The 14,165-nt window shown below is 36.5% G+C and overlaps 1 protein-coding gene across 1 annotated transcript in view; it reads right to left on the bottom strand.

Moving 5' to 3' along the window:
* LOC121737023 overlaps positions 1–12,036 on the bottom strand; it is a 29,800-nt gene extending 17,764 nt beyond the window's left edge. Inside the window, exons 1-6 of the mRNA XM_042128545.1 lie at positions 11,696–12,036; positions 10,889–11,057; positions 7,964–8,104; positions 5,609–5,812; positions 4,778–5,017; positions 3,335–3,623 (exon numbers count right to left, since the gene is read on the bottom strand). Coding sequence (XP_041984479.1) covers positions 3,335–3,623; positions 4,778–5,017; positions 5,609–5,812; positions 7,964–8,104; positions 10,889–11,057; positions 11,696–11,883 — 1,231 coding nt within the window. The 5' untranslated portion in view covers positions 11,884–12,036. The remainder of the gene's footprint in view (positions 1–3,334; positions 3,624–4,777; positions 5,018–5,608; positions 5,813–7,963; positions 8,105–10,888; positions 11,058–11,695) is intronic.
* Positions 12,037–14,165: the final 2,129 nt, after the last annotated feature.

Genomic DNA, 14,165 nt, shown 5'->3' with positions numbered 1-14,165 from the left:
TAGAGTCGAGGAGTTCAACTACCTGGGGCATATACTCACCGTCGACCTCAGAGACGATAAGGACATCGAGCGGGAGAGGAGGGCGTTGTCCAAAAGAGCTAATATGTTGGCTCGCAGGTTTGCGAGGTGCTCAGTTGAGGTGAAATTAACACTCTTCAGAGCTTTCTGCACCTCACTGTATACGTGCGCCCTGTAGCCCAAATATTACAAAAAAGGTTATACAACGCCCTCACTGTCCAATACAATAATGCATTCCGAACGATGCTGGGGCTGCCCCGCTACTGCAGCGCCTCCGGAATGTTCGCCGCAGCGCGCACCGACGGCTTTCAGGCGACTATTCGCAAGAGGTGCGCGTCGCTGGTGCGCCGCGTGCGGGACAGCTCCAACACCGTCCTGGCGATAATAGCATCACGAGTAGACTGCCCCTTGTTCACCACTGCTGCAGCATTCTGACGTGGGAGAGCCATGCTTCGGCACGAATGGGCCGGCTCGACCGGAGAGATACCACGTCCTCACAGAAGACCGGCGTGAAACAGCGCTTCCGCTGTGTTTCGCCGAGTAAGTGAGTTTACCGGAGGCCCAATCCCCTACCCTTTTCCTTTCCCTACCCTCCCCTATTTCCTTCCGTACCCTCCCCTATTCCCTTCCCTACCCTCCCCTATTACCCCTTAGAAGGCCGGCAACGCACCTGCAGCTCTTCTGATGCTGCGAGTGTCCATGGGCGACGGAAGTTGCTTTCCATCAGGTGACCCGTTTGCTCGTTTGCCCCCTTATTTCATAAAAAAAAAAAAAAAAAAAAAAAAAAGTATGCATGTTACGCGCAGGGCATAACATAATACATTAGGCCACAGTTTAAATAAAATGAAATAATATAATAACGTTTAGTTCATAAGGTTTTAATTTAATTTTTAATATAAATTTATTACATACAACAAAGGATATGATTAAGTGCCATTTTGATTAATTTTGTTTTATCTACTTTGACAAATTTTTTTTATTGCATTATTTTATTTAAGTATACTTACATGATTTTAACTTTACAATTTTAATTTAATTTTTATTGCTAAATGTCTTTTAGTTCCTAAGTTTTTAATTTTCAATTTAACTTTAAATAGTAATTTATTGCATACAATGATTTTAAATTTATTTATACAAGACTTACAAAGATATGACTGATTAACTGTGATTTTGATTTACTTATTTTTATTTTAAATTGTATTTTTTTTATTTATTTTTATTGTGAAATCATATATTTTAAATGAATTGTAATTTTAATGTAATGACTTAGCTATACTGATAATGTAACGAAATTTTCAAAAATTTGAATTGTAATGTTATGGGTCGCAGAAGCCTGAAATAAATGATTTTATTTTTATTTATTTTATTATTATTTATAATATAACACATTAAAACCCAGATAACACAATTTTAAAAAAATAATACAAAATCAACATCACTCTTTCACATTTAATTCCCGGCAAAACCATTGAGAATTTGAGATAGACTAGTGGAGAGAGCGTTACAGGCTTTATATGAACGTGGCGAGAAAAGGAACTAAACGCTTTTATCATACAAAAACGTCATTTTTGACATGTGTTTGACAGTTCTCCTTTACCAGCAGCGCCTTTTGACATCATTGACACATTCACAATATAGAGCCTTGACGAACTGTTAGCGGTTCTTGAACTACAGCCTGCTGACAGACAGACGGACAGATAGACAGACGGACAGACAGACATCGAAGTCTTAGTAATAGGGTCCCGTTTTTACCCTTTGGGTACGGAACCCTAAAAATTACTATGTTAAAGCACAAAATATCAATAGGTATGATAGTTTTTCCGTGTTTATAGTTATAATATATCGCACAATCTTTACAAAATGTTATGATTGTGGGAAATATTAGGGCTCGCTTCGCTCGCCCTTATTACTATTAGGGTCTGTTTCACCCCTTCCTGATAAGGCTATCCACCAATTAACTTGACAGATCAAGTATGGAGAATCTGTCAAAAAAGTTGTGAATAGCCTATTAGGCATTTTATCAGAAAGTGGTGAAACAGGCCCTTAGGCTACAATCCTCGAGAGCAAAGATGGATCGACTTCCTCACTCAGGAATAGCGCGGTACCACTATTTTTTGGATGTTTCTCCATAATTTTAATAAATTTTATTATCCCCATAATAATAAGGCTGCTAATGTTGTTTAAATGTTTTTCTCTCTAATTTATTTCAAGACTCAAACGAGGGTATAGAGTGCGTGAGCGAGAACCTAAGCGATTTCTGCTGGAACTTATTCAGGGTGATTAGGGACAAAACATACTAAAAGTCCTGACGTCAGTCAATGGCCTAATAAAAGTACGGTATGAGAATCGGGGCCCAGGTCGTCAGTCGATTTTAAGTCAATATAAGTAAAAAAAACTGTACTTACGTTTTTTGCTTTCTTAATTTTTTATTTCATTTTGTTTCTACCAAGGACTACTTAATAATAATCAATAATCGTTAATAATAAATCCTTAACCTAAGTGTTTAATATATGATACCTATGGATTTCGAGATAATATTATTATACACCACTTTTTGCATTCCTCCATTAACTATCAAAGTAACAATTCAAATATAATTATTATCGATAACAAAAGATAGAAGAAGTAGCCATAAGACCTCTCTGATATTTGTAACTGGAAATTCATAATATTACTTTTAAAAAAATATCTATCATAATTTATATAATTATGATAGGTATTTTTTTTAAGTAACAAAAAATCTAAGGTTAAAATGCATAAATTAAAATGCCACATATTATTTAATAACTTAATTACTTAAGCATGCACGTAATTTTAATGTTTCGGTGATTGATCGATTTAATTCTAAAAGAGAATCATCATTTACTTAGTTATTTTATTTAAGCTACCACATTACGAAAAAGCTAGAGTCTAGACCATATTTAAAAAGCTCGCTAAAAGCATTGTAGAGCTACTTAGCTCTACAATTGGAAAATTTGAACTTTCAAGGAAACTCTACATTATTTGAAAATGTTGCTATTCTTTACAAACTAGCTTTTTCAAATTCCATTAAAAAGTTCTATAAATTCGATGGTCTTTCTATGATGATAATATAGAGCATGACCCCAATTTGTGATTTCGATTTTCGGTTCACGCTTATTTGAATTAGTCAGTGGTCAGCGCGTTCATCGAACCGAGGATTGGGCTGATGTTATTCGTTGGACGGACTTCTATTATTCATTTCAGTGTATTATGTTAAACATAAAAAAAAAACTTAATTCTACATTTAAAATTTACACTCCTCGCCTGAAAATATTGTCGAGGATTTTGAAGAATAAGTCGTGTGGTAGGCCCCTAGTGACTTGTTGTATTTGCGTCCTAAGTAAATCGTACGTAGCGTCCTCATATACGGAGTATGTGTGGGGCAGTTGTAACTCTTCGTATAGCAGCTTGATTTTCTCAGCGTCTTCAGAATTTGAGCCGTAGCAGTCTTCCATAAGCTGCTTCTGAGCTTTAGACGCCCTCTGCAGAGCGACCACAGCCAGCCAAGTACATTTGCCGTCTTGGATGTCTGTGCCGATTTTGCCTATGACAGCTGGTTCTCCGAAGCAATCGAGGAAATCGTCCTGGAAAAAAAAGAATTCCAATTTTAAACAACGTAAAAAATATGGGCACTGAAGTTAAGTAAGGAGGGGTATCAAAAGTGATACTAATAAAAATTAAGTATGCAAAATCCCGAAAAACCATGATGACGTCGGTAGTTATTGAAAAACTGACGTTCATGTACCTACTCTATTTTCAAATCTATTATATTTCACAGCTCTATATCAGTGGTTCTCTCTTTCTCTCTAAATTTTCTCGCTCTTCTGGATAAAAGCTAATCTCTCTGGAGTAGAAAGCTCAATAATACCATAGAGTAATAAAGGCTGGTCTCTGGTAATACTTAAGTAGGTCTAGGTAGGTTATGTACTAGGTTATTTACAGTACGTAAATACGTAAGATAAAAAAAGGTAAGTACTTGAATTACTACGAAAAACAAATTTATCTATCGGTTGATATTGCTATAATAATATGATGATACATAAAATAAGTACAATATGTGTTACAATAGATAATATTATGTTATCAGTGCTATAATTTGGTCATATACAATACGTGTCTGCACTGATAACATTTATAGCAATATAAATCTACGATTTCGGAATGATTTGAAAACGCATTGTAATAAAATCAATACGCTAATGATTCTCACTTCTCAGCAATGTCCGTTAATCTAACTATTGGAGTTTAGGAAGTACCTAGTTTTCCATAGTTAGCAATCATCACCTAGAACCATACCTCACCGGGATGCCACAGCGACGCGGCCAGTGAAGTTACCATGGCAACGTCTGGCGTCTCTACATGTCGCCGCAAAGCGGTGTTTTTCTTAAATTCTATGAAGATTTAATAAGATAACTATAAAAATGTTCAATTATCTGAGGATATCACTAAAATCAGCGACAGATTGAATGACGGAGCATACAAAGACGTGCAAGCAACTGGCAACGTCAACAGTCGTCGCATGCGGAGCGGTCGACTCTGGCTACGCTGGCGACGGCGACGTAGAGACGCCAGCCGTGGTAACGTCACTGGCCACTTGCCGTGGCATCCCGGTAAGGTATGCCCTAAGTATAGCATCATAAACTATCTTTTTGCCGCGGCTTGTCCGCGTGAAATATCTAGTATTCCATCACTTTGGGATTAATAAGCTTTGCATTTTCAATCTCAATTCTAAACATACCTGTATCTGGTAAAACTCTCCCATCTCGAGCAGTATGGTCTTCGCTTGTCTGTGTGTCTCTGGGTCGTCCACACCAGTCATCAGCAGCGCCAGGCTGACGGGCATTTGGAAGGTGTAGTAGGAGGTCTTGTACTTGGTGATGGCCTCATATTTATCCATCGTGAATTGCGAGAGATCAGGCTTGTCGGCTTTCTTCATCAGCTTCTCCAGGTAATGACCAGTGGAGCACTTTAGCAGCATCTGGAAATTAAAAAAAGTTTTGAACTGTCACTGTCAGTAATTTTTGAAGAACGAGACCAGAGTAGACAGAACCATTGAGTATTATACCTTCATGAGACAGAATTATACGAGACATAGAGAAATATAAGATAGTACACGAGATTTTGGACTTCAGTCTCTACATATTAAGTTAATTATTGCAACTTAATTAACGAAGACCCTACGTAAAATTACTGAACGGAATTTTATGTGGTACGACTGTAGTTTTTATTTAGCAAAAACATAGGCTGAAGGCCAGTTTTAGACTACCAGTTTTAGACTAGCAAGAATGTATACATGTATAATGCGCAACAACAATAACTACTTATCAGTTTTTTAGGCGTCCGCCTCGAATTTCGCGCTGAGAAATTAAGTTCACTGCAAATTCTAGTCAGCTAGTGATCAATTAATTAGTCAAAGAAATGCGCTTAGGGACCTATCAGACAGAGAGTGGTCACGCGTTCAAGCGGTCAGTCACACCGGAGCAATTCTGACGCGGTCGGAATGCCCCATAAAGTACGAACTGAGCGCTCTCTGTCTGATAAGTCCCTTAAAGGCGAAAAAAAACCTTACCTCATTGAACATCTCAACCGCGTGTTTATAATACGGCTGGTGTGCGAAGTTCTTCTTGAGGGTTGAGAACAGTGCTGAGAGGATCCAGGCGCCATCGTTGATGCCCGTTAATCCGACGTCCGAATGGCGATGCCAGCAGGGCACCCCGCGCCGCATCTCGCGGTCGTCCATTAGGTCACGGATGATGAGCTGGTGGGCGTGGAACTGGAAGAAATGACGTTATTCTCTCTAGAATTACAAAACAAACTATTATAGGTAGCCATCGAAGAAATTCATAGGCATTAGCCTACGTCATTTGGTCGGATTGTAAGTCACAATCACTGGATTTAATTATACATAACTTGACCATATTACGTCCGCCATCTGTCTATGAATTAATTTCTTCGATGGTACATGATAAAATATTATGACGTAACTATAAGAGCTTGGAGGTTGTTTAAAATTGAAGTACCTAGGCTGTAGGTAGTCACTTTGGGGTTTGGCATGATAAAGCCTTACCTAATGGTAAACTAATTTCCAAGGATTGTAGTACTTGGAACCCTCGTATACAGGGTGTAACAAAAATAAGTGATAATACTTTAGGGTGTGTACGTGTTCCTTATAGAGAGTTCACTGTGAAAGTAGCAGCGCTAAAAGACGAAATTTTTTTTTCACTTTTGTATGGGCAAGGGCCTGAGCGTCACGAGTTTCCCCATACAAAAGTGAAAAAAAATGTTGGTCTTTCAGCGCTGCCACTTTTACAGTGAACTCTCTACAAGGAACACGAACACACCCTAAAGTATTATCACTTGTTTTTGTTACACCCTGTATAAGACTCTATACTTCTATAGTGTTGTAAGTGTCTACACTCTACAGGTATGGTGGCATTCGCTTACCAATCTATTCGTCTAGTCGTCAGTGTTAAATTGTAAGCATTGTGTATCCAGTAACTAAGTAAGTCAATTCGTCTGTTCTTTTTATTCCGGTCTAATGCAACGTAAGGTTGTACGCCGCCGTACGGTTAGGCAGTTATATTTTCCAATTTTTTCCAGTTAAAATGTAACTGCCAAATTGTTTGTAGATCAGTTAAAAAACTACGCATTAATTCATAATAATATTGGTTATTATGACGACTAGTGATTATTATAATCGCGAAAATAGGATCTTGTGCATAGTATGTAATAATTAAATTCCTTGCATGTTTTTGTACCATAAACATTCTTTACTTTGAATTAAACATGAAATACCATTGTACATATCATAAATAAAAATACAGACCATAAATTAATTTAATTTATCTTTTACGTAAGTAAGTATATCTATATCGTCTTCACTCATCATCATTTGCGGTAGAAAAAAAAAACAAGATTTTTAGTAGATGACGAGAAGATTGTCCATTGTTTTGAGCAAAAAGGCAAAAAAGTTGTTTAAAAAAAATGTAAGTAAAATGTTTGTCTTAAATATAAGTAACTACGAATAATAAAAACTATTTATTATTCGTATATAAGTAAGTTGGAAATATCAGCAACGCACGTGCAATTGCTCTGTCTGCTCTATACGATCAAATCGGTTTGAGTCAAACCAAAACACGTAAATTTTGGTTTGACTCAAACCGATTTGATCGTTTACAAAGCTAGTTTGAACGGTTTGTCAAACATTTGACGTGTTTGAAGCTTGTTTGATGTAATTTCATATTTTCGTTGTGTTTGACGCGCCGTTTGATCGTGTTCCGACGCGTTTGATCAAACCGGCTTAGTTTAGTGCTGGATTATAAAGAAGAAAAAAAAGAAGCTGTACTTTCTAGCACTTTCCGTAGATGTTTGTGGGTAAAACAATATTATCTTAGTCGATAGGCCATACCATTAATTTGGTCGTTTTCTTTTTTTTTCTCTTCTGACGGACATTAACGTTATAAACATAAGATAAGAAAATCGCGATCCTCGTTCTAGAATCTAGACTCTAGAGTCTAGACTCTAGAGCATCTTCTACATCACAAGACGTGTACAGTGTACTCGACAGCGCGTATTGAATGAAACTGCGCAGTGTCGTTTGACAAACCATTCAAACCAACATCAAACGGTTGCATCAAACACGTAAGGTTTTAATCAAACCGTTTGATCGTCTCGGGGGCCCTTTATAAGGAGCGACAATTGCCACTACTACCTGTTCGTTATACCACAGTAATATAAATACATACATATATTAGTACAAGTATGGTTATACACACAGTATACACACATCTTCTGAAGATTTAACAGTTTCTCTCTTGCGCTTTTAATTGGCTAACGTCAAAGCATTACAATAAATAACGCTGTTGAATAAAAAGCTGTATATTGATAACCAGGATCGCATAATCCAAAAGGAGGTTAAACTCACCATTTCAACACACCACCCCATCACGTTGGCCAAGTGCACGCTCTCCGGCGTCAGGTTCTGTGGTTTCTCCAGCATTTTGTAAGCGAGGACAGTGGCAAGGCCCCTATTCTTCTTTCCGTTTGGCACGTTGTATTGCAACATCTGTAACAAGCGTTGTTAATTTTGTTAACGAGACTGATGTTGACGATAGACGATTTTATAACTTAGGATAGGCAACGACTACGAAGGAAAGGTAGCAAATCTTCTTATTAAAGTTGTATGTAATCTAAGTGAACTTTTTCCTTTTAAATATTATTTCAAAAATGCCCCAAACTACCCCAGAGGTCTCAAGCCTTACATTAGTTGACCACGTTTTTTTCCTGCACGTTTTATTCAAGTAGAGTGTAGTCTAAATTCGACTGGAAAACTACTTAGAAGTTAGAAATAAGCAAAAAGTTATTGACTATTGCAAATTCTCAAGGTCTGCTTTGTTGTCAGATCAACAGACGGCCGACGCCTTGATAATTTGGCTGTAGCGATATCGATTTTTCTCAGCAATGACTAAAGCTAAGAAATTAAGAATAGTTCATTGTCAGTATTCATCGTGTCTTTGTCTTTGAATTACCCATAAGCTATAGCTTAACACGATTGGTCAACTTTTATAACACAGAATAATCAATCAAAAAGACTTCTGAAAAAAAAGGGATTCCTATTTTGCCAACAGAGAAAAGTGATTTAAGCTTCCAAAATTTGTACATAAATTGGTTCAAGCATACCTACACTTTAATTTGCCCATAGCTTATATGAAATGTATTTATGGTTTTTAAATTACGCGACAAAAACTATTTGGTCGCTACGCCCGTTACATTTTTTGCGGTTCCTGCTGTTCCATTGCTTGTTTTCTATGAGAGGCTGGCAAACAAGCAATCTAAAACATATCCAATACGGTTTTTTACTTAAACGCGGCGTCACCTTAACAATGACAACACAAAGAAATGATTTCAAATTACAATAATAATTATTTCGGTACTTCTATTAAATGCCATAAAATTAGAAAAATAATAAAGTGTCGTAAAATTAGATACTTTTCGGTACAATCACAAACAAAAGTGTTACAAACATAACATTTAAGTCATACAATATGAGATAATACTGTACATTATTAAGTGCTGTGTTACGTTTAATTTTAGAATCAAGTATCCTTTCCGTGATAAGTGTTATACAAATATGACCAATATTTTTCTTTGTTCAACATTCTTTGTCTCGTTCGTACATATTACTATCTTTACCTACTCTTTATTCAAAGGTAGGCGCGGTAGCTTGTTTCTATGCGAAAGAAACACGTGCTTTGGTCGTGAATTTTTGTCGCAAAACTCGCAAATAAAAATCAAGTTTACAGTCCACGATAACCCACAAAGGAAATATTTACGCTATCTATTGTTTTAGTATTGAGAAAATTGGTAACGTGATGATAATTTGATAAAAATTGGCCTTGGTAATTTAATCATTTGATGGCCTTGACAAACGGAAAACATTCTATCAATTTATGAGACAAATTTTACAAGATAAAAATGAAAAAAAATATTACTGAAACAGTATTTTAAGTATGTAAGTATTTATCTTCAATTTAGGAAGTTCGAAGTACGTTATACAAAATAAGGAAACAAGAAAGGAAGAAGGCTAGCAAAAACGTGCACGGCACTGTACCTATTTGTATGCTAGTAAATAATAGAGTTAAAGTAATTATAATAATTTCAGACAGGATGTTATGAGGATATACCATTTTGCTATCAGTGTTTTTTAATAATGTTGCCAGGATATGGCAAGTACATAATCATGTAGGAAACACAAGAGCCCATTTTAACCGACTTTCAAAAAGGAGGAAGTTATAATATGTTCGGCTGTGGATATTATATACTTTTTTTATAGTAGGTAGCTTGGGAACGACAAATAATAAAATTATTATGTTTCAATTATTTTGGCAGGTACGTAGAAGATTCAAGTTTAAATACAAAGACATTTAGATATTTGAGAAGTAAAAAGAGCTAAAAACTAGATAAAGACAAAAAAGTAACAAAAAAAAAATCAATAAAATAAAAAGTTGCAATGTCAAAAGTAACTTAAGCAAATATCAAACTAAAGAAAGATCAAAGTAGCAACGACACTACAGTAGCTAGTAAAAAGACAGGTACAAAAAGGTTACCTATACAATGTTTTGTTGGGGAGCAACATATTCAGAAATATTTTACTTGTTTGAAAACAAGGCTCAAGACAACTGAATAACCTGTTAAAACCGTTACTTTATGTAAAGTAATCAATAATGTATGGAATACTTTGCGCTGACTTGAAAAATGTGAATTTTAATGTTGTACATAGTTAGATACTTCGTATACAAAATTAAAACATAATATTATACGTAGAATACATTATACAACATCGATAACATGTAAAATAATACTTTTTGCATTTGTAGTGAAATTACTATCAAAACAAATATTTAATCACTACAGGCCACGCATTTACATTTGATCTAATTTTCAATTCCAAGTACATATTAAGAATTCATTTAATGCTACAGAATGGCAAACACTGTTAAAATTACAAAAAGTTACCAATGCCCGATTTGTTTTTGACAGAAGTTTATCTCATCAACAGTGTTGTTGTTGACTTTGACGTCAACCAATTAAACGCGCTATCAAACAGATAATCTTCTGTCACCTTAGAAACTGGGCACAAGTTATACAAAATTGTAGTTCATCTCTACAAAATGGCAAATGCCGTTTCCTAATGTAAACATATTAAAAAGCATATCACGCAGTCTCTACATGATGTCTGACAATATGAATTGAAATATTGTGACCTCAAAATGGCAGAAAATTCCTAAGTAGCCTAATCACTAAAGTTTCACAATCAACCTCATTGTCTACTGACGTACACAGAACGTACCTTGGCCAACCATTTGCTGGCTTCTGGCACGTCCAGGTGCTTGCCAGTTTCCGTGAGGTCCCTCACGATGTCCGGGAAGCAGGCCATGAACTCCCTGGACTGATCTTTGGAGACTGACAGTCCACGGGCAGCCAGGGGCATTTCCTGGGGCGTGAGGGTCGACAGGAATCTAAGGGTAGACAAAGAATATCCTTAGAATTCCTGCACCTGTGTGGATGTGTTTCTTTGTGTGTGTATTTTGTTTGTGTACGTGATGTGTGTGAATGTAGTTGCCATGTTGGATTTTTTAGAATCTATTTTAGTAAAAGTACTTCTGACTAGTTTGGTATGAATTCTTTAATCACATTAACTTCTTCGGTAACATTAATAGTATCTTTAATGTGACGTTTATCTTATACAATTAAGATACATCTATTGTAGTTCGTTTTTCCAAACGGGTTTGCTAGTAATTACTAGTAACAATAATAACTCATTGTTTTTTCTAGATTCATGATAATTGCATTAACTTTCTGTTTACTGATAGGCGATAGCACTGAATATAATAACTACATATAAATATTTATGATAAGTAGTCTTTAAAATATGTTTTTATTTTGTCATAATATTACATTAATATTCTTCCTCATAACTCATAACACACCAACGACTGAGTCCTTGAGAATATATTATTATTTCCGTAAAAAAATTATACCTCTAAATTATACCTTATTTGTACTGGAAACCGACTTGTTTTTTATTGAATTAACGTTGACATGGTGTGATTGTGTAAGGTGCATACTTCGAACGGTTGCGCAAAGGTTCACTGACCTGTGATATTTCTGCAACTTCAGCAGTTTCTTCGGCATTGCTGCTTCTTCTGGTAATTTCGTGTTCGATTGGTCCAGCCTCGGTGACATAGAATCGGAATTCGTAACACTTGTGGTCTTGCTAATCTGCCGGCGTAGCTCATTTCTGTACGCCTGCATGAGCTTCATGCATCTCTTTGTTGTAAACATTTTTTCGCTTTTCTCGACGACTGTACTTTATAAAATGTTCTTCGAAAAATACTTTGATAATAAATGCTTTGATTTCTTGAAAGTGTTGAATGTTGTAAGGATACGCGCGTTCGCTTCGAGCTCCTATAACCAACTGGTTCTTCGTAATGTTTTGCTTCTTGCTCGCAGTGAGTTCCTACTACTCAAAATAAATATAGTGTTGTCCGCAATGTTTACATTCTTTATCGATGTCGATATTGTTATCAGTTTTCGATACTATAAATGTGTTCAAATTAGGCTTAGTTTATACTTCCAAGATACTATTGTTGACAAAGTTTGGATTGTTGTTGATTTTTGTAACTCATTTTGACTGAAGTCTCAATTTACAATTTTCTGTGAAAGCTTGCAGTTACTCTAGTTATATTGTTTATTTTGTTTCATTTCAATTTTCAGCTAACACCAGCTAGCAGTTCACTCGTTCATAATTATTTGGAGGACTGTTTTTGGTGTACCCGGAGTTTCAAGCCGTATCGAAGAGCTGCTAGGCATATTAAGAATTAGACTGAGAGTTCAAACAAAATGTCAAGATTGTTGGTAAGTAGTAAGTACATATTTTTTCGTTTCCACAATCCTATTAATTACTTATATACTTACTATTATCATATGACTTATGTATAATATCAAAATTAAGGACTAACGCTCAACTAAAACAACAACAATACAAAATATTTGTGTGTGTGTGTTTGTGTGTGTGTGTGTGTGTGTGTGTGTGTGTGTGTGTGTGTGTGTGTGTGTGTGTGTATTGTGTGTGTGTATTGTGTGTTATTTATATTATTGCAGTTTGCTTTAATACTGTCGTGTCTCAATTAGTGAGCATAAGCTACATTGACCCTTAGGGACAATTCAGACCGCAACGTGACAAGGCGAGGCGAGGCGCGGCGAGGCGCGGCGCGGCTAAAATTTGTATGAAATTGAAAGATTTCAATTGCGTGAGACTTCTTGCGAATCTGTCAAATCCATATTTATATAAAATATAAATTTAGAAACGCATCTATGCGTCGCGTTGCGGTCTGAATCAACCCTTAAGGTACAAGTTGGAAGCCCACTACATGAAGCAGCAGCAGACGATGTGTCGTCGCGACACTACTGGTTTCTATTTATTTCTATGAATAAGTGTCGCTAGCTTCGTGTCGCTAGGTGCGGCCTGGGGAAGGTATTTTATAGAAATACATAGAATTTTGAAACCAGTAGTGTCGCGACGACACGTCGTCTGCAGTTGTCGCGTGTCGCTCGGTTCCAACTTGTACCTTTAGTGTGTCGTGATATGATAGCAACCTATGTCTATAAATAAACGTCTGTCAGTTTGTCAACAATATCGATGGATTCTCAGCGCATCCCTAGCACAACAAGCCGGCCGGTCCCCTCTCGCGATGCCACGCACGCCACGAGCTCGACGTCACGTAGGCACCGGGCGTTAACTCCATAGCCTTATCATTGGAATTTCAACTTTATCTACCCCCAATAGAATCCACTATTCATCAGCAATAGCTAAGTTCGTAACCAGCCAGGCGATTATCCTTATTATTGAAATTTCAACTTTATCCATCCTTGAATAAAGTTCACTAATCATTAACAACATCGTAATTCGAAATGAGCGCAGCCAATTTCAACCTTATCGCCATAGTGATGTCCCTCGCGGTCCCCGCGTGATAGGCAAGCGAATATCGACCATATTATGTCTATCATGGAGGTCCGCAAAACATACGATAGGTCAACCGGTCTGGACCAGTCCACCATAAGAAGGTTACGTAACTGCGTGCTTATTAGTTGTTATACTAGATAGGTTAGGCTCTTTTTACGTGGTCTAGATAGGTGATGTACTAGAGATCCTTTAATACAGGTCGTGCGTCTAAGCTAGGTGCTAAGGTCTAAGGTACTAAGCTATATTTAAGGCATCATATTTATGGCCGAGACCCTACAAATAATAAATAGTTTTTATTATTCGTAGCCGATACCTATATTTTAAGCTACGAGTATATGCACGGAACTTCATATTATCAGAAAGGCCTATATTATACCTATTTAAGGCCAGAAATCTAATCATCATCATAATAATAATTATTGTCAAAACTCATGTGAATTTTCGTGTCAAGTCTCATGGCTTTTAGTACTATACCTAGTAATTTCATTTCCAAAAATACGTAAGTCAAGGTATATTCTAATAAATTAGAATCTAGTTTATTCAAGGTATAAACTAAAAGCTGAGATGGACAAAAGATAGTCCGTGCTAGGACTGTATAATG

This window comes from Aricia agestis, chromosome 20, assembly GCF_905147365.1.
Source record: "Aricia agestis chromosome 20, ilAriAges1.1, whole genome shotgun sequence".
In the NCBI taxonomy this organism is placed as follows: Eukaryota; Metazoa; Arthropoda; class Insecta; order Lepidoptera; family Lycaenidae; genus Aricia; species Aricia agestis.
The sequence above is the reverse complement of the archived record's forward strand: the minus strand, read 5'-3'. Positions and strand labels throughout refer to the sequence as shown.